Below are 20063 nucleotides of genomic sequence, written 5' to 3' on the forward strand. Positions count from 1 at the left end.
CAGAGCCTAGCAAGGCAATGGCCTACATTCTTATTTTAATAGTTTATAATAAATTATAATACATGTTTTCCCATTATAGCATTTATCACATGACCTTTTGATGCAGGGTTATTGTGAATGTATCTCCATGAAGTCTCTCTTGAACTTCTGGCAGATTTACTTGCATCACATACAGAATTCAGTTTTAGATCTTTTTTTAATTTTTAATTTTATTTTTTTATTTTTTTTAAGAGACAAGGTCTCGCTATGCTGCCCAGGCTGGTCTCGAATTCCTGGGCTCAGGCATTTCTTCCACCTCAGCCTGCCAAAGTGTTGGACTTACGGGCATGAGCCACTGTGCCTGACAATTTTAGGTCTTATATTAGGAATTTTTAGCCACTCAATAACGGAATGGTTAAGTAATTAGTAGTACAGCTAGCTAGCAAACCACAAAGGTAGGATTTTACTCTGGACCTTTCAGATAGATACCCTAAAGTGCTTCTAGCTTGTTTTTCCTAATGTCCCTTATTTTTTATGTCCCAGAATAATTCTGCTCTTACATTCTTACCTTTGTTGGTTTTTTTTTTTTTTCTCTCTGAAAAATAATGCCACAGCACTCAGCATTATTTTTTGTTACTAAAAGTTATGGTTTTTAGAATATGGCTTTTTAAAGTTGCTCTCTCTAGTTACAGGTGTATAGTTATTTAAATTTCTTTATGCTCCAATAGTTGTAGTGTATTCATTCTTACTAACATTTAGAATTTCTCCAAAACAATAGGATTACTACACCATTATTAAAAACCCAATGGATTTAAATACAATTAAGAAGCGCTTGGAGAATAAGTATTATGTGGAGGCTTCAGAATGTATAGAAGACTTTAATACAATGTTCTCAAATTGTTATTTATACAACAAGGTATGTAAGCCTTATGTTACACTTGCTAATTCATTGCTATTACATATGGAAGAGATATGTATTAAATCATGTGCTTATTTCAGATTTCAAGTCTTTGGGATATTTTACATCTTTTTTTCTTTTCTGGTTTTTTTTTTTTTTTTTTTTTTTTGAGTTGGAGTCTCACTCTGTCGCCCAGACTGGAGTGCAGTGGCCGCTCCCTGCAGCCTTGACCTGCTGGGCTCCGGCAATCCTTCCACCTCAGCCTTCCAAGGAGCTGGAACTACAGGCGCGCAGTATCACACCCAGCTAGTTTTTTTTTTTTAATTTATTGTAGAGACGAGGTCTCACCAAGTTGCCCAGGTGGGTCTCGAACCCACGGGCTCAGGTGATCCACTCACCTCAGCCTCCCAAGGTGTGGGATTACAGGCTGAGCCACCAAACCCAGCTTTTTACATATTTTTAAGGATAATGTTTTTCTACTGGATTTTATAATTTCCATGTGTCAATATTTGTTCAATCTATTTGCCATACTATTTTTGCCTGTGTAGCTGTAGTGGCTTATTATGTTTTAACAAAAGTGAAATGCCAATACTGATTTCTGGCAACTAGCTTCTGTGAGTAAAATGTTTCAGAGTGTTCTCTACTGCATTCCTATCATTTTACTTATAAATTATGGTTAAGTGTTCACAGTATAGGCCTGGCCATCACCTAATTAGCCAAATAAATTGTATACTTTTTTTTTTTTGAGAAAGTAGGAATTTATTAGGAAGACAGCATAGCTCCCAGCAGCAGGAGAGATCCCAAAGGGTTGTCCCAAATTATATGCTTCTAAACTTCACAAGCTGATTTAAAGATCAGATACATTCTTTTTCTGTCCTGTAGTAGTAGTTGCATATGTGTTAATACATTAGCCTGTATGATATATGTAGACATTTTGAACTTAATCTTCACGTTTGCTCTCCCTCATAAAATTGGATATCTGTATTTGGTTTTCCTCTATATAGTATTTCTATTTCCTCTAGTACTGTATCCTTTTCAAGCTGTTCTAAGGTATGTAAATACTTTAAAGCCTATGTCCCATTTAAGTATAAGGCATCTAAGTATTTGGCATTTAGTTTATTTAAAATCGGTAGTGACACTGAAATGTAATCAATATTTTGATTTGATTCAGAAGGTAACTTTGTGTGTTTAAAAAAATTAAACCTTATGTGTTTAAAAAATTTACAACTATTAGTCAGTGTGATTTTTTTTTTTTAAGAGACTGGATATCGGTATATTGCCCAGGCTGGACACTCTAGCACTGACTCAATTTTTATATCTTAACCACCTACTATGGAAGTCTTACCATTTATACCATTTAAAAAAAAAATTCACTTGGAATCAGGTATGATGGCACATGTCTGTAGACCCAGCTACTTGGGAGGCTGAGGAGGGAGGATCAGGAATTTGAGACTAGCCTAGGCAACATAGTGAGACTAGTCTCTACAAAAAATTAAAAAATAAACCAGCCACGGTGGCTACAGTATCATTTTATTAATTAGTTAATTAAAAACTAAATCACTAGCCGGGCTCGGTGGCTCAGCCTGTAATCCTGCGCCTTTGGGAGGCTGAGGTGAGTGGATTACCTGAGCCCGTGGGTTCAAGACCCGCCTGGGCAATTTGGCGAGACCTCATCTCTACAATAAATCAAAAATTAGCCGGACGTGGTAGCGCGCGCCTGTAGTTCCAGCTACTTGGAAAGCTGAGGTGGAAGGATCGCCGGAGCCCAGCAGGCGAGGCTGCGGTGGCCGGGAGCGGCTACTGCACTCCAGTCTGGGCGACGGAGTGAGACTCCGACTCAAAAAAAAAAACACAACTAAATCACTTTAAGTCAAACCATGAATACATTTTGTCTTAACCAGCCAGGCAAGGTGGCTCACGCCTAGCATCCCATCACTTTGGGAGGCCAAGGCAGGAGGATTACTTGAGCCCAGGAGTTCAAGACCAGCCTGGGCAACAAAGTGAGCCCTTGTTGCTACAAAAGCAAAAAAAAAAAAAAAATAAGCCAGGCTCAGTGGTGTGTGCCTGTGGTCCCAGCTACTCAGGAGGCTGAGGTGGGAGGATCTTTGAGCCCAAGAGTTCAAGGCTGCAGTGAGCTACGATTATGCCACTGTACTCTAGCCTGGGTGGCAGAGCGAGACCCTGTTCACCCCTGATCCCCCAAAAAAGTTTTGTTTTAACCTATTTATGAGGTTGAAATTTTAATTTCTAACTTTTTTATATTAGTTGAATTGGTTGACTGGATTATAATTCTATAGTGCTCAGAAAGGCATTCTGGTCTGGTCCTTTGTAGCAGGTGAAAGGATAGGATGCTAGAATTTAAAACTTGAGTTGCTTCACTATTTTCTAAACTTGATATAGAAGAGAGGAATACTGTCTATGAGTACTGTGTTACTGCCTTCAATAAAGTAACCTGAATTTTAAAAATTTGGCGCAGCGATCATACTGTGTATATCTTTATGGCATATTTAATATATTTTGTAGCCTGGGGATGACATTGTTCTTATGGCACAAGCTCTAGAGAAGTTGTTTATGCAGAAATTATCTCAGATGCCACAAGAAGAGCAAGTTGTTGGTGGTAAGGAAAGAATAAAGAAAGGTAAGCCAGGAGGTGAGCAGTTTTATGCTGTCTCTCCCTCATTCTCTGCATCCTGTGCGTGCACGTGGTGTGCAAGTGTGTAATGACTAGCGTGAAATATAAAATCCCTCAAAGGAGACAGACATCCAGAAGTCCTGCATTCTTTTCTTTTGGTACAAAGTGTCCATTTAGAAATCCTTTTTTTCTTTGAGTCAAGGTCTCACTGTGTTGCCCAGGCTGACGTGCAATGACATGATCGCAGCTCACAACAACCTCAATTGACCTCCTGGACTCAAATGATCCTCCCACCTCAGCCTCCCAAGTAGCTGTGACTACAGATGCACGCCACCATGCCCAGTTCAAAAATGTCCATGTAATTGATCTGCTAAGTCTTGATCACAGGGACGGGTATCATGCAGCAGTGGGGAGGACTGCATTGATTATGGCCTTGAAGCCAAGTTTCCCATGGCACAGTGCCATTCACATAGTGGGGAAACGTAAACCATAGCAGTTATTAGTATTTTCTGGGGATTTTGTATTGTGCTAAACCGGTAAGAAGGCCCGAGTTGCCAGTGTGCTCTGTACTGAAAGCACTCCCATAGCTGAGAATGAAATGTTAACGTTTTGGTTTGAAGATTCTTTTTCTTCTCTAATTTTTTCTTAACTCGCTCACAAAAATCTTTAGAGGAAATCATCTTTACAGCTAATACTTTTATCATTTAAATGTGGAATTATAAAATTAATCTTAAGTATTAAAATGAATTTATTATAGAAATTAACCAAGAATGTCATAAATTGACGTATCTTTGGGTCACTCAAGCTGTGTAATATTGTTTCAAGTTCTTTAATCATTCTAGATCAGTTTCCTTCTCTGTAATATCAGGAAAGTATTTATCTTTCATGGTTATAAGTGTTTATAGAGTATATAGTTACATGCTTGGGATATAGGAGGCTTATAGTGGATTCATAGTGGAGGTTGTTTTGACTGAGAGTAATAAGTACTTTTTCTTATTGTTGATCTTAAGATGGATTGTGATTTATGGTATGCTTTAGGCATATCTGTGAGATATTCACTGATGATTAAAGTTACTATTCTTATTTTGGAAAAGGTTGGTCTTGTTTTTTTTTTGTTTTTTTGAGTCGAGGTCTCTGTCATCCGTGGCTTGCCTCCTGGGCTCAATTGATTCTTCCGCCTCAGCCTTCGGAGCAGCTGAGGCTACAGGCATGCACTGCCACGCCCACCTAATTTTTTGATTTTTTTTTTTAGAGACAGGATCTTACTATGTTGCCCAGGCTGTTCTTGAACTGCTGGGCTCAAGCAATTTTCCCGTCTCCGCCTTGCAAAGTGTAGAGTTTACAGGCATGAGCCAATGTGCCCAGTTGCCACTTGGAAGTCTATACACATATCATATTTAACATGCTCACAGTTAAACTCTGATATTCCCCATGGTAGAAAATGGTGTGTGTGTGTGTGTGTGTGTGTGTGTGTGTGTGTGTGTGTATACAGTTCATGCCAGAAACCTAGAAGTAGTTCCTTCCTTGCCTTAATTCTTTCTTGCACATTCTGTCCATTAGTAAGTTGTTTGGATCCAACCTTTGAATTGTCCTTGCTACCATTTTCTTACTCCTAGTTATCCTAATAAGGGCAGTTGCGGTGGCTCATGCCTGGAATTCCAGCACTTTGGGAGGCCAAGGCAAGCGGACTGCTGGAGAGCCTGTCTCTACAAAAAAAATTTTTTTAGAGTTATCTGGGAATGGTGGCACGTGCCTCTATAGTCCTAGCTACTTGGAGGCTGAGGTGGGAGGATCACTTGAGCCTAAGAATTCAAGGCTGCAAAGGGCTATGATTGTTCTGCTACACACCAGCCTGGGTGATAGAGTGAGACCCTATACTGTAAAAACAAGCAAAAGCAGAAAAACCTGTCTTTGGCTTCCTATGGAAGAATGAAATCTCAGTTTCATCCTGTGGCCCTCTGTGTTCTGATCATTGCCCAGTCTCTTCCTGAGATGCTTTCCTCTCACTCACTAAGATTTTCCCCACTAATTGTCTTGGAACACGTTTTTTGTTTTTTTTGAGTCGGAGTTCCTCTGTCACCCAGGCCAGAGTATGGTGGCATGCTCATAGCCACTGTGGCCTCGACCTGCTGGGCTCAGGTGATTCTTCTGCCTCAGCCTTCCGAGTAGCTGGAACTTCGTGCCACCATGCCCAGGTAAATTTTTGATTTACTGTAGAGACAGGGTCTCACCAAGTTGCCCAGTCTGGTCTTGAACCCCCAGGCTGAGGCAGTTCTCTTGCCTCAGCCTCCCAAAGTGCTGGGATTACAGGTATGAGCCACCACACCCAGCAGAATGCATTTTTTTTTTTTATTGCCACTCTCTCTCTACTCTGTACCCCATCCCCCTGGCTGGCTCTTTCTTCCTTTCAGTGGCTTCTTGGTTGTCACCTTCAGGGAGGCCTCCCACGCTAACCTTCTCAATAGTAGGTCTGTGCCTTAGTCAGCACCCTGTTGATTTCCTCCCTAACACTTAATATAACTTATAATCACTCTGATTTGTTATGTTTTGTCTGTTTTTTTCTTTCTTTCTTTCTTTCTTTTTTTAAGATGTGGGGTACAACTCAGAGTTAGGTATACAAATGTTCATTATGCAGTTACCCTTGTTGATGAGGTGTGCCCCTCTCTCCCCTGGCAGTTTCCCTTAACTACCAATCCCACCCCCCCAACCCCCGGCAGTTTCCCACTACTGCCAATTCCTTTCTTATAGTATTATGATAATTGTTCAAGGTTTGCTTATGAGTGAGAACATATGGTACTCTGTTCTTTGTTTCTGTGATAGATCACTCAGTATGATACACTCTAAATCCATCCAAGTTGCTGCATGTTTTGTCTATTCCTTACAGTAAACTCTACAAGGGCAGAGACTATATCTGTCTTGCTCCTTATTGTGCCCCAGCACCTAAGATGATGCCCAGCACATAACAGGCATAAAGTAAATATTGCATATATGCCCTCTTATATACCAAGCACTGTATTAGGCACAAGAGATGTAGGGGTGGCCAAAACAAAGTCCCCTTACTCCTCACAGAGCTTTTTATTCTAGTGAAGGATGTAGACAGAATTAGTCAATGTAAGCATGCCTCATTATGCATATCTTTTTAGTTCTTGAGTCCAAAGAACAGCAGTTGGAATAATAACAAGGGCTGTGAGGTCATCTGAATTGATTTGGTTCCTAAATTTTAGTGAGTAGTGAACTGGCTTAAACTAGGACTCATAATAGAGCTCTGTGGTTAGTTTCAGATAGCTGTGAACATTTGCAAAAAGGTCAGATAACCTGGAGACTCACTACATAGTACTGCATAATGAAGTCTTCGGATGCTCTGCATGAATATCCAAGGGCCTCATAATTGTTACAGGTGGTCTACCACAGGACAAAAGGTGTGAACGTGATTCTCTTATCAATACTCCTTCAGACAGTTCTGCCAGGGGAACAATTGTGCTTGTTCCTCTGCCCTGCATGTTCCTAGAGAATGTTATGACTTAAAACATTTGGATCACATCACTCTGAAGAGTGTTATTTCAAAAGTCCGTCCTTTCAGCAGCCAAACTCCATTCTTCTAACTGCTCAGGACAAAAACCTTGGAGAGTCCTCTTTGACTCAGCTGTCTCTCAAACCTACTTTCTAGTCCACCAGCAAATCCAGTTAACCTCTGTCTTCATATCCAGAATCCAACCACTTCTCACAAAATGGTAATCAGATCCGGAGGTGGACCAGCCCTATCTTACAATGTATTCAGATCTATTTAGTTCCTGAATCTGCTTAACTAGAATTATAGAACCAGGGATATCTGTATGTCGTATATCAAATGTGATGATGGCACTTCACCTAGTTCTATCTGAAATTTTCCCTCATGTTCATAGTCACCTAAAGTCAACCACGGAGCTCTAGTATTAGTCTTTGTTTAAGCCAGGCACCTTTTTGGAAAAAATTGATAAACCTATCATTAATAATGAGTTTTGAAGTCTCTATTATTATACCTAAATTGGTCTAACTTGTCAGCAGCAGCGAGTGGGAGGATTTCAAAATAGAATAAGTATACTGATTTTATATTGTGCAAAGCTGAACCAAATGAATTAAAATAGAATACTAAAATGGTGTTTTATATATTACTCACTGAAATATTTGACTCTGGCTCATACTTTACTAGGTACTCAACAGAATGTAGCCATTTCTTCTATTAAAGAAAAAACATCCCCCAAAGCAACAGAGAACGTATCTAAATCGCAGGTGATTCCTTCTGCATTTCCCGAGACGTCTGCTTCTCACTTAAACATGGCCCAAGCAGCGCCACTCAACGCTGGCTCACAGACTGTGACCCAAGTGAGTTTATTGTCATTTTCTAGTAATAGGTTTCTAGCTTTGGATGCTGTGGTATATGTGCTTTTTTTTCAGTCAATAGGAAGCTTGATCTTCAGCATATAGCAATCTTAAGTCATCCTCTTTCTGCCTCTCTATACATTTTGTGAACCAAGACCTAGGAGGCTAGCCAAATTGTAGAGATTTTTTAGGTAAAATTTGTACTGTTTTCGTATTCTGATGGTACTCATGCTAGAAGTTCTCCATCTACATAGTTTTCTTTTCTTTTTTTTGGAGTTGGAGTCTCACTTTATTGCCCAGGCTGGAGTGCAGTGGCAGGCTCACGGCCACCGCAGCCTCGACCTGCTGGGCTCAGGCAATCTTTCCGCCTCAGCCTTCCAAGTAGCTGGAACTATAGGTTCACACTACCACGCCTGGATTATTATTATTTTTTTATTTATTGTAGAGACAAAGTCTCACCAAGTTGCCCAGGATGGTCTCAAACCCTTGAGCTCAGGCAGTCCTCTTACCTCAACCTACATAGTTTTGTTTTGTTTTTTAATGTACTAATATACCCTAGCTCAGCATTCCCCAACCTTTTTGGCATCAGGGATCAATTTTTTGGAAGACAATTTTTCCATGGACTGAGAGCAGTGAGTTGTTTTGGGGATGATACCAGCATATTACATTTATTGCGCACTTTATTTCTATTATTATTACATGATATATATAATGAAATAATTATACAACTCACCATAATGCAGAATCAGTGGGAGCCCTGAGCTTATTTTCCTGCAACTAGGTGGTCCCACCTGGGGATGATGGGAGACAGTGACACCCAAAGTGTGTTGCTTTTGTCCAGTCTACTTCGTAATCTCGTTTTGGTTGCTGTCACTGCAGAAAACCCTACTTCACAAAGATAGAATGTTGAGAATGGAGGCAGAGTTTTCAGTGCTTTTGTGGCAATCTCAGGATACTCTGCCTTGACTTTAATCCAGAATGTATGGAGATTTGAAGTTGTTTCAAACATACTTTTAAGGCCACTGTCAGTTACGATCTCAAGCAGTTGATCCTCTTCTAGCAAGGACAAAATTGATCCACCTGACTTAGTCGCAGATGGGTCACAGAGCCATTCCTTTCTTGTTAGGGGGTCTCTTGTGATTGAGAAGTAATGCTCAAACTCTTTTGAAAGCTGAGATAGGTGATCAAGCACCAGTTGGGAGAAAGAAGACCCTAGCTCAGTCTCTTTCAAAGTCTCTGCTAATGTTTGAAATATGTCGGAAATTCCAGTGTTCACTCATCATCTCCATAATTTCAGTTTGGCTTTGAATGCAGCCACTTTATCTGCTGACTTGAACACAATTGTCATTCTCCCCTGAAGTGACAGATTGAATTTGTTGAGCGGGTTGAATATGTCCCACAAGTAAGCAAGTTGTGTGACCCATTCTGTGTCAATGAAATGTGCTGCTAGTGGTGACTGTTTTTCTAAAAGAAATCTCTGGAGTGGCTCTCATCACTCAAAAACTTTGGCCTTTCTATCTTTAGAAAGCCATCTCACTTCTGTGTGTAAGAAAAGACATGTGTGTGCTGTGTTCATCTCACAGAGCTGCACGAACAGATGCGAGTGAAGGGCATATACTTTAATGTGGTTGATAATTTTAATGATATCCTACAAAACGTTGTTAAGTTCAGGTGTCATTTTTCAGCTAGCCAGCATTTATCTGGGGATGACAAGGTGCGTAAACTCACATTCAGAAGTGACCCCTTTGACACAAGTAGTAAAAAGAAAGCCATCCAGTCACGGCAGCTACTCCATCCATGCACACAAAATGGCCAGTCCAGTTCTCCTAACACATAATCAAAGACTTGAATAGTTCTGCAGCTGGGTATTGGTTGGCAACGAAAGTGCACATAACCTATCCCCATGCACATCCTCCTGAAAAATGTATTGCACAAAGACAAGCATTGTTGCCTTGTTGTCAGAATCGGTAGACTCATCCACCTGGATTGCATGCCATGACTCATTAATCCTTTCTAACAACTGTGCCTCAGTATCCTCTGCTGTTTCATCAATTCATTTAGTTCTGGTGCTAGCCGAAAGAGGAACACGGCCACCTTTGAATGGCAGCCTCTCCTTAAAGTTCATGAAAAATATTATTAGCCAGCAGGTTCAACTCTTCACCAGTAGTAAAGGGCTTTTTAGCTTTAGCAATGTGATTAGCCACTAAGAATGATGCTTTCAGTGCAGACACAAGTGGTGGCCTTCAATAATTGCTTCTGTTCCTTGTGTTCACGTTTGTTTTTTTTTTTTAGAAACACTCCAAAGGCTTATCTTTTAATGCAAGGTGCTTGGTCTCCATGTGGTGAAGCAGCTTTGAAGGTTTCATGACTCTGCTGGATAGCCGGTAGCCACATATTATGCAAAGCAGACATGGAGCATTGAATCACCTGTTACAATGAACCCATAATTTAAGTAGGACTCTTGGTATTTTCTCTTAATGCAACTTTCTTTTTGTCGGCAGTCTAAGAGTCTTCTGCTAGCTCATCACTGGGTCTTTCCCCCTTTTCAAAGAAGGTCTCCAGTGACATTTGCTTTTTACTCATTTTAGCTATGGTTATCTTGTGGGCTTACAAAACTGTGACTGAAATAAGTACGCAGTGTAGGAAAGAGGTGTGGACGGACGTGGCAAAAAAAAGTAATGGGCTGCCCATGCACGAATTAAAATAAATTTCAGATTCTGACTTAAAGCCTACCATCAGATGCAGCTGTACAACGGAAGTACTTCAACTCACTTGCCACTCATTGATAGAATTTTGATTTGAGTCTGCAAGCAATCGATTTGTTAGGGTCTCTGTGCAGCTAAATCTCACTGCTAATGCTAATCTGTATTTGCAGCCACTCCCCAGCACTAGCATCACTACTTCAGCTCCACCTTGGACTAGCAGGCATTAGATTCTCATAAGGGATGTGCGATCTAGATCCCTCCCAATGCATAGTTGATAAGGGTTGGCACTCCTATGAGAATCCAGTGCCCCTGCTGACCTCTGACCGGAGACGTTGCTCAGGTGGTAATGTGAATGATGGGGAGTGGCTGTAAATACAGATGAAGCTTCCCTCACTCACCTGCCACTCACCTCTGTGGGCAGGCCCGTTCCTAACTGGCTTCGAACCAGTACAATTCATGGCCTGAAGGTTGGGGACCCTTGCCCTAGACGACTCCCAATATTCAGAAGCATTTCTGGGAACCAAACCATGACTTTGATTTCTTATCTTTCATTCATCTTAAGAGTTTGCACAAGACGTTCTTTAGGGTGTGGGAAGACGATATTGGAACGATTTACTTGGCTTAAAAGGAAATTAACCTTTACTAATAATAAATGCATGGATTGACAACAATATGTATAAATTATCTATATAAAAATTTGGTGCCAGTCAACGTTCCCTTTTTTTAAAGCTCAAAGGGTATTGGTTAAAATAATTTGAAAATCACATCAAATATCTGAATATCACATTAAATACAGTTTTGTTGTTGTTGAATTGTTCTGTTTTAGGTTACAAAGGGTGTGAAGAGGAAAGCAGATACTACAACCCCTACTGCTTCAGTAGTGAAAGCAAGTAGTGAATCTTCTGTGGCACTTACAGAAAAAAAACCAGGGAGAATGCCACCTATAGGAGAGAATATGCTGAAGAATGTTTTGCCGGACTCTCAGCAACAATGTAAAGTCATAAAGAGTGTTACAGGAACTGAGCAACTGAGGCACTGTAGTGAGATTCTTAAAGAATTGCTTTCGAAGAAACATTTATCATATGCATGGCCCTTTTATAATCCTGTTGATGTTAATGCTTTGGGACTCCATAACTACTATGACGTTGTCAAAAATCCCATGGATCTTGGGACTATTAAGGTAAATGTTGCCTTAATAGAGGAACTTCTTTTCTTGCTTAAATCCAGAAAGGATAATGGAAATTAAAATCATCAGTCATACCACTTGGAATGAATCATTGGAACATTTTAAGATATGAGGTCTGACAGTTAAGTTCACAAACTCATCCTAGAAAAAGTGCTACATACTGAATATCACTTCGGTCAACTTAGAAGTACTCCCCTTGGGAATCTATGCACCAACACCAGTACCTAGTCCACCTGCCAAAGTAATTTTGGAACTCTTTCTGGAATGGCCGTCAGAGCTGTTGTCATATTACCCTTGATGTCCTGAATGTCATCAAATGTCTTCCTTTCAATATTTCCTTTGTCTTCAGATAAAGAAAAAAGTCATTGGGGGCCAGAGCAGGTGAGTAGGGAGGGTGTCGATACAGTTATTTGTACAGTGCTGCCAATGTAAGTGCATGGTGGCAAGTTTGCAAACTTAATTGTCAAACCTCAATAAATAACAACAGCTCTGATGGCCATTCCAGAAAAAGAGTTCCACAATTGCTTTGACGGTGGACTAGGCACTGGCATTGGTGCATAGCTTCCCAAGGGGAGGACTTCAAAGGTGACCATAGTGATATTCAGCAGTGAGGTATGTAGCACCTTTTCTTGGTTGGTTCATGAACCTAATTGTCAGACCTCGTGCATCTTTTATTCTCTTGTACTTAAATGCGTTTATTGTTTTTTACTACAATATTTAAGTTATACTATGTAATTATAATCAGTACCCTGGATTTTTCACTTATGGACATTTTCTTGTTATATATCCTCAAGAATATTTTTAATAATTACATAATTTTAGTGTTATTTTTGTTTGTTTTGGTAAGGCATTTATGTAGTTTCCAATTCTATCCCTGCCTTTTTTTAGTCTTCTGCTAGATTGGTAAGTTTTTTTTTTAATTGCTGATTTGAAAACTAAAGTATTGGAACAATATAACTTATACATATTAATTTTATGGGCAACTACTAAAAGAATAGCAGTATAGCCCAATTAATATCTTAGTCTTCCTCCTGAATGATGCTTCATTCATTATGCTCCTCACTTGTTCTCATTGTCTAGGTGTTTGGTTTTTCTTTTTTTTTTTTTTAGAGTCTCACTCCGTGACCCCAGGCTGGAGTGCAGTGGCACGCTCATGGTCACCCCAGCCTAGCGTCCACCTGCTGGGCTCCAGTGATCATTCTTCCTCAGCCTTCCAAGTCACTGGAACTACAGGTGTGCACTACCACGCCTGGCTAATGTTTATTTATTGTAGAGACAAGGTCTCACCAAGTTGCCTGGGCTTGTCTCGAACCCGTGGACCCAGGCAATCCTCTCACTTCAGCCTCCCAAAGTGCTGGGATTACATGCTAAATCACCGAGCCCGGCCTTGGTTCTTCTTTTAAACACAGCTATGTTCATCTACAACATGAAGCTTCTTAGCATGTTACTAGTTCTCATGCTTACCCTCAGTTTTTGCATCCTGCTCTTCCCTTCTGGGTTTATTCTTTCTGTTGAAGTCCAGAATTAGTGCTGCCTCCATGAGAGTGTACAGGTGGTAAATTCCATAGTCATATGTCTGAAAGTGTCTGCAATTTGTTTTTATTTTTGAATCATTCTTTAACTGACTATAGAATTCTAGAATGACAATTAGTTTCCCTCTGCATTTGGAAGATGTATTCTGGCATCTGTCACTGCTAGTAGGAGATCTGCTGTCAGGCTATTTGTCATCCCTATAAGGCGATCTGTCTTTCCTGTCTCTCTCTGATTGTACATTTAATTTTTATTAATCTAGTTGGAAATTAGCACTTTTGGTCTGAAGACTCATATCTTAAGTTCTGAAAAAATGATTAACCATGAGTTCTTCAGAATACCGCTTTTCAGTTTTTCTCTGTATACCAGCTGAGATTTAGAGATCAGGAAACATAACCCAAAATAGGTACATCTGAGCTGAGTCTTAAAGGATAAATAGGACATAGTCAGTCGTAGAATGTTCCAGACAGGGGGATCAGTTTGTAGGATGGCCTTGAGGTGAAGAGTACATGTTCAGAACAGTATATTTAGGCCAAGTTGAAACACATGGAGAATACAAAAGAATGGCTGGGGGAAATGAGACTGAAAGGAGATCTAGGTCTTCAACAAGAACAACCTTTATAAAGAGGACCAGAGCTGCCATTAAACATGAAAATAATGCCCTCATTTGATTTTTATAACGTTTTCTCTAGCAGCAATGTGGGGATTAGTTAGGTTATTATGGATTCCAAAAACTAGAAGATAATAACTTGGATTTAGTTCTCTGACACTCTTAATGGCCAATGATTTGACTGGTAGAAAATTATGTTTCATGTTTTTGCTTTGCATTTCTTGAATTAAAAATGAAGTTCGGTTTGTTGCATTTTTTAATTGGCCTTTTGTATCTGGGTTTTGGTTTTTTTTTTGAGTTGGAGTCTCACTCTGTCACCCAGACTGGAGTGCAGTGGCCGATCCCGGCCACCGCAGCCTCGACCTGCTGGGCTCCGGCGATCCTTCCGCCTCAGCCTTCCAAGTAGCTGGAACTACAGGCGTGTGCTACAATGCCCGGCTAATTTTTGATTTATTGTAGAGATGAGGTCTCGTCAAGTTGCCCAGGTGGGTCTTGAACCCGCGGGCTCAGGCAATCCACTCACCTTGGCCTCTCAAAGTGCTGGGATTGCAGGCTGAGCCACTGAGCCCGGCCTGTATCTATTTTTGATTATCGTTAGTTTATACATGGTTTGCTCAATAGTCTCTAAGATTTTCTTGTTTGTTTTTCTTTTCATTGTGGCTTATTCTGCATCTCTTTCTTCTATGCATCTTACATGCAGCTACCAAAATGTAACTGATGCTCACATGACTTTTCTGTTTATAGTGTCTTAGTTCCCAGGAAGGTTTTTTTTTTTTCTTTTTTCTTTTGAGTTGGTGTCTCACTCTGTCACCCAGGCTGGAGTGCAGTGGCACACTCACAGCCACTGCAGCCTGGACCTGCTGAGCTCAGGCGATCCTTCTGCCTCAGCCTTCCAAGTAGCTAGAACTACAGGCATGCACCACCATGCACAGCTAATATTTTTTTGTTTATTGTAGAGATGAGGTCTCGCCAAGTTGCCCAGCCTGGTCTTGAAACTGTGGGCTCAGGCATTCCTCTCACCTTGGCCTCCCAAAATGAGCCACCAACCCCAGGAAGGTTTTAATGTAAACCTTTCTCTTAGATGTTCAGGGTTGGTTTCAGGAGATTCTTTTCGCTGCTTTCCTACTCTGAAAATTGCCTGCTCACAATTATATGGGAACACTGTTTTTCTGCTTTGTGATTTTTGTTCCTGTTCTCTTCTTTGCTTGGAATGGCTTCCTTTCTCATTTCTACTTGTCAGAATTCATTGAATTTTTTCAAAGTCTCAAAAACATGGAAAAGGTGCTGCAAAATTTTAAAATTTGCAATATCTAGGTGGTGGGTAGCCCATATTTGTTATTTTATGTATTCTTCATATGTCTGGATTAATGTCTTTCCTTTTTTTTTTTTGAGTCAAGAGTCTCACTCTGTCACCCAGGCTGAAGTGCAGTGGCACACTCACAGCCACTGCTGCCTTAACCTGCTGGGCTCAGGCAATCCTTCCTCTTCAGCCTTCCAAGTAGCTGGAACTACAGGCACACGCCACCACGCCTAGCTAATTTTTTGATTTATTGTAGAAATGAGGTCTCGCCATGTTGCCTAGACTGGTCTCAAACCCATGGGCTCAGGCAATCCTCTCACCTCAGCCTCCCAAAGTGCTGGTATTATCGGCATGAGCCACCATGCCCGGCCTTGGATTAATTTCATAATATAAACCCTGAAGATAGGTGCTCAAATAATTATTGAAATGAACTATATTGTTTGTGAATCCTGTCGTTTAATTTAGGGGAAAATGGACAACCAAGAATATAAGGATGCATATCAATTTGCTGCAGATGTTAGATTGATGTTCATTAATTGCTATAAATACAATCCTCCAGATCATGAAGTCGTGACAATGGCAAGAATGCTCCAAGTGAGTTATTACTTGCACTCTGAGTTTTTCCTCTGAACATAGTTTAAGAAAATGTTGAGAACTAAAATTCAGCCTGGGAAACGTCTTTGGAAAAAAAAAATTAAATCAGCCAGATGTGGTGTTGAGTACCTGTAGTTCCAGCTACTCAGGAGACTGAAGTAGGAGGATCACTTGAGCCCAGGAGTTGGAGGCTGCAGTGACCGTGCACTCCATCCTGGGTGGATAACAGAGTGAGAATCTGCCTCTAAAGACAATCAAACACACATAATTCAAGAGAGAAAGAATAGCACCCACACCCTTAAATAGTTCAAAATAGTTTATAAATTCCACTTAAAAATTGTGAGGGTTGTTTGCTTTGTGAGTTATTGCATCCTTTAGTAGCAGATCTTTTAATGCAGTTTCCCTGCATACAGAGGAATGACGTACCAGCTACAGGGCCTGTGAAAGAAGATCCCTGTGTAACTTGAGAGGTCGATCTTCCCTGAAAAAAATGGAGAAAAATTGTTTGGTTTGGCAGGTAGAGGAGCAAGAGTCTTCATATATTTCTTCTGATATATCTTAGAGGAAAATTCAATTTCTAGTCAAAATATGACACTGAAAATGTACTTTTTAAATTTTTATTATTATTTTTTGAGTCAGTCTCACTCTGTCGCCTAGGCTGCATACTCACGGCCACTATAGCCTCAGCCTGCTGGGCTCAGGCGATCCTTCCACCTCAGCCTTCCAAGTTCATTAATTACAGGTGCACATCACCATGCCTGGCTAATTTTTTACTTATTTATTGTAGAGCTGGGGTCTCACCAAGTTGCCCTGGCTGGTCTTGAATCCCTGGGCTCAGGCAGTCCTCTTGCCTCTGCCTCCCAAAGTGCTGGGATTACTGGCATGATGTACTTTTTACTGAAAGTTTTTAATTGTTGAAAAAAGGCAAACCCAAAAAATTGTTATTGCTGCATTAAATAAAATTGCAGATAGCCATAACAGTCTAATTTTCCATTCTAGGATGTTTTTGAAGTGCTTTTTGCAAAGCTTCCAGATGAACCTGTTGAGAGTATGCCCGTATGTTACATCAAAACAGATACATCAAAAACCCTTGGTAGGGAAAGCAGTAGTGATGCCTCCTCTGAAGGTAACTCTTCTGATGATTCTGAAGATGAACGAGTTCAGCGTCTTGCAAAGCTTCAGGAGCAGGTAGTTGATTGTATTGATTCAAGTGTTTTGTTTTTGAGTCAGGGTCTCAGTCTGTCACACAGGCTGGAATGTGGTGGCACGATCATGGCTCACCGCCTCAAACTCCTGAGCTCGGGCAATCTTTCCACCTCAGCCTCCTGAGTAGCTGGGTAGATTTTTTATTTTCTTGTAGAGACAAGATCTCACTATGTTGAGATCAGCTGGTCCTGATCTCCTGGGCTCAAACAATCCTCCCACTTCAAACTTCCAAGGTGGTAGGATCACAGGCGTGTGTGCCACCACACCCAGTCCTAAAGCTGCCATATTTAGATCATTTAGCAATTTTGGCTTTATTTACTTATTGGCACATTTGTAATGTTTAATAGTTGTTCCCACTCAAGTATCTACCTGTTGTAAAATTCTGTTATTTTAAAAAATTGGTTTTTTTCCTTTACATGAGTGGTTGATTCTCATTGAAATTATTTATGATATTTTATAAATGAGATCCTTTGTTTTGTTTTGGTTTGTTTTGTTTTTGAGTTGGAGTCTCTGTCGCTCAAGCTGGAGGGCAGTGGCATGCTCACGACCATCACAGCCTCGATTTACTGGACTCAGGTGGATCCTTCCTCTTCAGCCTTCCAAATTGCTGGAATTACAGGCACACGCCACCATGCCCAGCTAATTTTTTGATTTACTGTAGAGATGATGTCTCGCCAAGTTGCCCAGACTGGTCTCAAACCTATGGGCTCAGGCAATCCTCTCACCTCAGCCTCCCAAAGTGCTGGGATTATGTAGGCTTGAGCCCCTGTACCCAGCCCCTTTTAAACATTTGCTACCTCTTGTGATAAAATGATAACCTACTCTGAGCTCCAGTCCGAAAATCAATAATTTAGAAAATTAAGACCACCTGGAAATGTTAATTATTCTTGATCTGTTTTTAGAATAATATTTAAGTTTATGGGTTGAACACATGTTAGTGTTTGTAGTTTAGTATATGCCCTTTAAAACAATGAACTTGTGGAATAAAATAAAAATCTGAAGGAAATATAATACAAAATGAATTTCACAAAAAATACCCTTGACTTGGGATTGCTTTAGAGTTTTTCTAGTGTCTTTATTTGGAGCCATGAATGTTTAAATGTTTTCTTTTCCTTTTTCAGCTTAAGGCTGTGCATCAACAGCTACAGGTTTTGTCCCAAGTACCTTTCCGTAAGCTAAAGAAAAGGAAAGAGAAGGCTAAAACAGAAAAAAAACAGGAAACGGTTAATAACAGAGATGAAATTCCAAGAAAAAAGTGTAAGCAAATGAAGCTAAAGGAAAAGTCCAAGAGCAAGTAAGTATCTTTTATGATAGCTTATTAAAATAAAAACCAACTGTATATCCAACAAAGGCCTAACATCTAGGATCTACAAGGAACTCAAACGTGCCAAAAAGAAAAAAACAGCCCTATTACATAGTGGGCAAAAGATATGAATGGACACTTCTCAAAAGAAGACCTATGAGCAGTCAACAGATACATGAAAAAATGTTCAGCCTCGCCAGTCATCAAAGAAATGCAAATTAAAACCACACTGAGATACCACCTAACTCCAGTCAGAATGGCCATCATCAATAACTCAAAAAACAACAGATGCTGGAGAGGAGGCGGAGAAAAGGGAATACTTCTACAATGTTGGTGGGAGTGTAAACTGTTACAACCTCTGTGGAAAACAGTTTGATGATTTCTACAAGATCTGAAAATTGACCTTCCATATGACCATGCAATCCCCTACTGGGAATATACCCAGAGGAACTCAAATCACTCTATGAAAAAGATCCCTGCACATGCATGTTTATTGCAGCATTATTTACAATTGCAAAAATATGGAACCAACTGTGCTGCCCATCAAAAGAGGGCTAGATAAAAAAATATGGTGCATATACATGATGGAGTATTACACAGCCATAAAGAAGGACGAAATTATGAACTTCACAGCAACTTGGGTGGACTTGAGTCAATAATACTGAGTGATCTATCACAGAAACAAAGAAATGAGTATCATATGTTCTCATTCATAAGAGGACCTTGAACAACTATCGTAATACTATAGGAAAGGGATTGGCAGTCGTGGGAAACTGCTGGGGGCGGGGGTTGGGAGTGGCAGTTGTGGGAAACTGCCGGGGCCGGGGGAGCACACCTCATCAACAAGGGTACCTGCATAATGAACATTTGTATACCTAACCCTGAATTGTATCCCACATCTTTAAAAAAAAATTAAAAAATAATAACATTCATTCTACTAAATTTCATCATTTCTGTTTTAGTCCACCAAAGAAGACCAAACAGCAGATCTTTGCCCTGAAAGCTGAAGATGAAGCTAATGCTAAACCTATGAACTATGATGAGAAAAGGCAGTTAAGTTTGGATATAAACAAACTCCCTGGAGATAAACTTGGGCGAGTGGTTCACATAATACAATCAAGAGAGCCTTCTCTGAGGAATTCCAATCCTGATGAGATCGAGATAGACTTCGAAACACTGAAAGCATCAACACTAAGAGAGTTGGAAAAATACGTTTCAGCCTGTCTAAGAAAAAGACCGCCAAAACCTCCTGGTGTGTGTTTCAGTATAGTCATAGAAATCAGTCTGGCATTTGTGCCAACTTTTGGTTCTACTCACTTTTTGTCTCCTATATCATACAGCTAAGAAAACGATGAAGTCCAAAGAAGAACTTTACTTGCAGAAAAAACGAGAGTTGGAAAAGCGCTTACTGCTTGTCAACCATCAACTAAATTCTAGACAACGTCAAACAAAACGTAGGTGGCAGTCTTTGCACGTTCCTGTGATGTTTTAGTTCTCCCGGCATGCTCATGTGTCTCTCTGTTTTGTAGCCGAGAAAGCACAGCCATCCAAAGCCGCTGCAAGGGGTTCCCGTCTGAGTGACAGCAGCAGTAGCAGCAGCAGCTCCTCAGAAAGCAGCAGCAGCGATTCAAGCTCTTCAGACAGCAGTGACTCCGAATCAGGTTAGCTGTCCCCTTACCTGTACCTCTGTTGGTGGGGACATCTTTTTCTTGTAATAGCGAGGCTTATGTTTGAAGAAACATTTGTTACTTTCCTAGAACC

At 40.4% G+C, this 20063-nt stretch overlaps 1 protein-coding gene across 1 annotated transcript in view; it reads left to right on the forward strand.

Moving 5' to 3' along the window:
• The window catches only part of BRDT (bromodomain testis associated), an 80451-nt gene that overhangs the window by 19283 nt on the left and 41105 nt on the right, over positions 1 to 20063 (forward strand). The window contains exons 4-13 of the mRNA XM_021717687.1: positions 758 to 895; positions 3401 to 3515; positions 7699 to 7871; positions 11400 to 11753; positions 15665 to 15793; positions 16793 to 16981; positions 18121 to 18293; positions 19265 to 19554; positions 19643 to 19756; positions 19832 to 19963. Of these exons, the coding sequence (XP_021573362.1) occupies positions 785 to 895; positions 3401 to 3515; positions 7699 to 7871; positions 11400 to 11753; positions 15665 to 15793; positions 16793 to 16981; positions 18121 to 18293; positions 19265 to 19554; positions 19643 to 19756; positions 19832 to 19963 (1780 nt within the window). The 5' untranslated portion in view covers positions 758 to 784. The remainder of the gene's footprint in view (positions 1 to 757; positions 896 to 3400; positions 3516 to 7698; positions 7872 to 11399; positions 11754 to 15664; positions 15794 to 16792; positions 16982 to 18120; positions 18294 to 19264; positions 19555 to 19642; positions 19757 to 19831; positions 19964 to 20063) is intronic.

Source organism: Carlito syrichta, unplaced genomic scaffold, assembly GCF_000164805.1.
Source record: "Carlito syrichta isolate Samal-C Ts95f unplaced genomic scaffold, Tarsius_syrichta-2.0.1 Scaffold309922, whole genome shotgun sequence".
In the NCBI taxonomy this organism is placed as follows: Eukaryota; Metazoa; Chordata; class Mammalia; order Primates; family Tarsiidae; genus Carlito; species Carlito syrichta.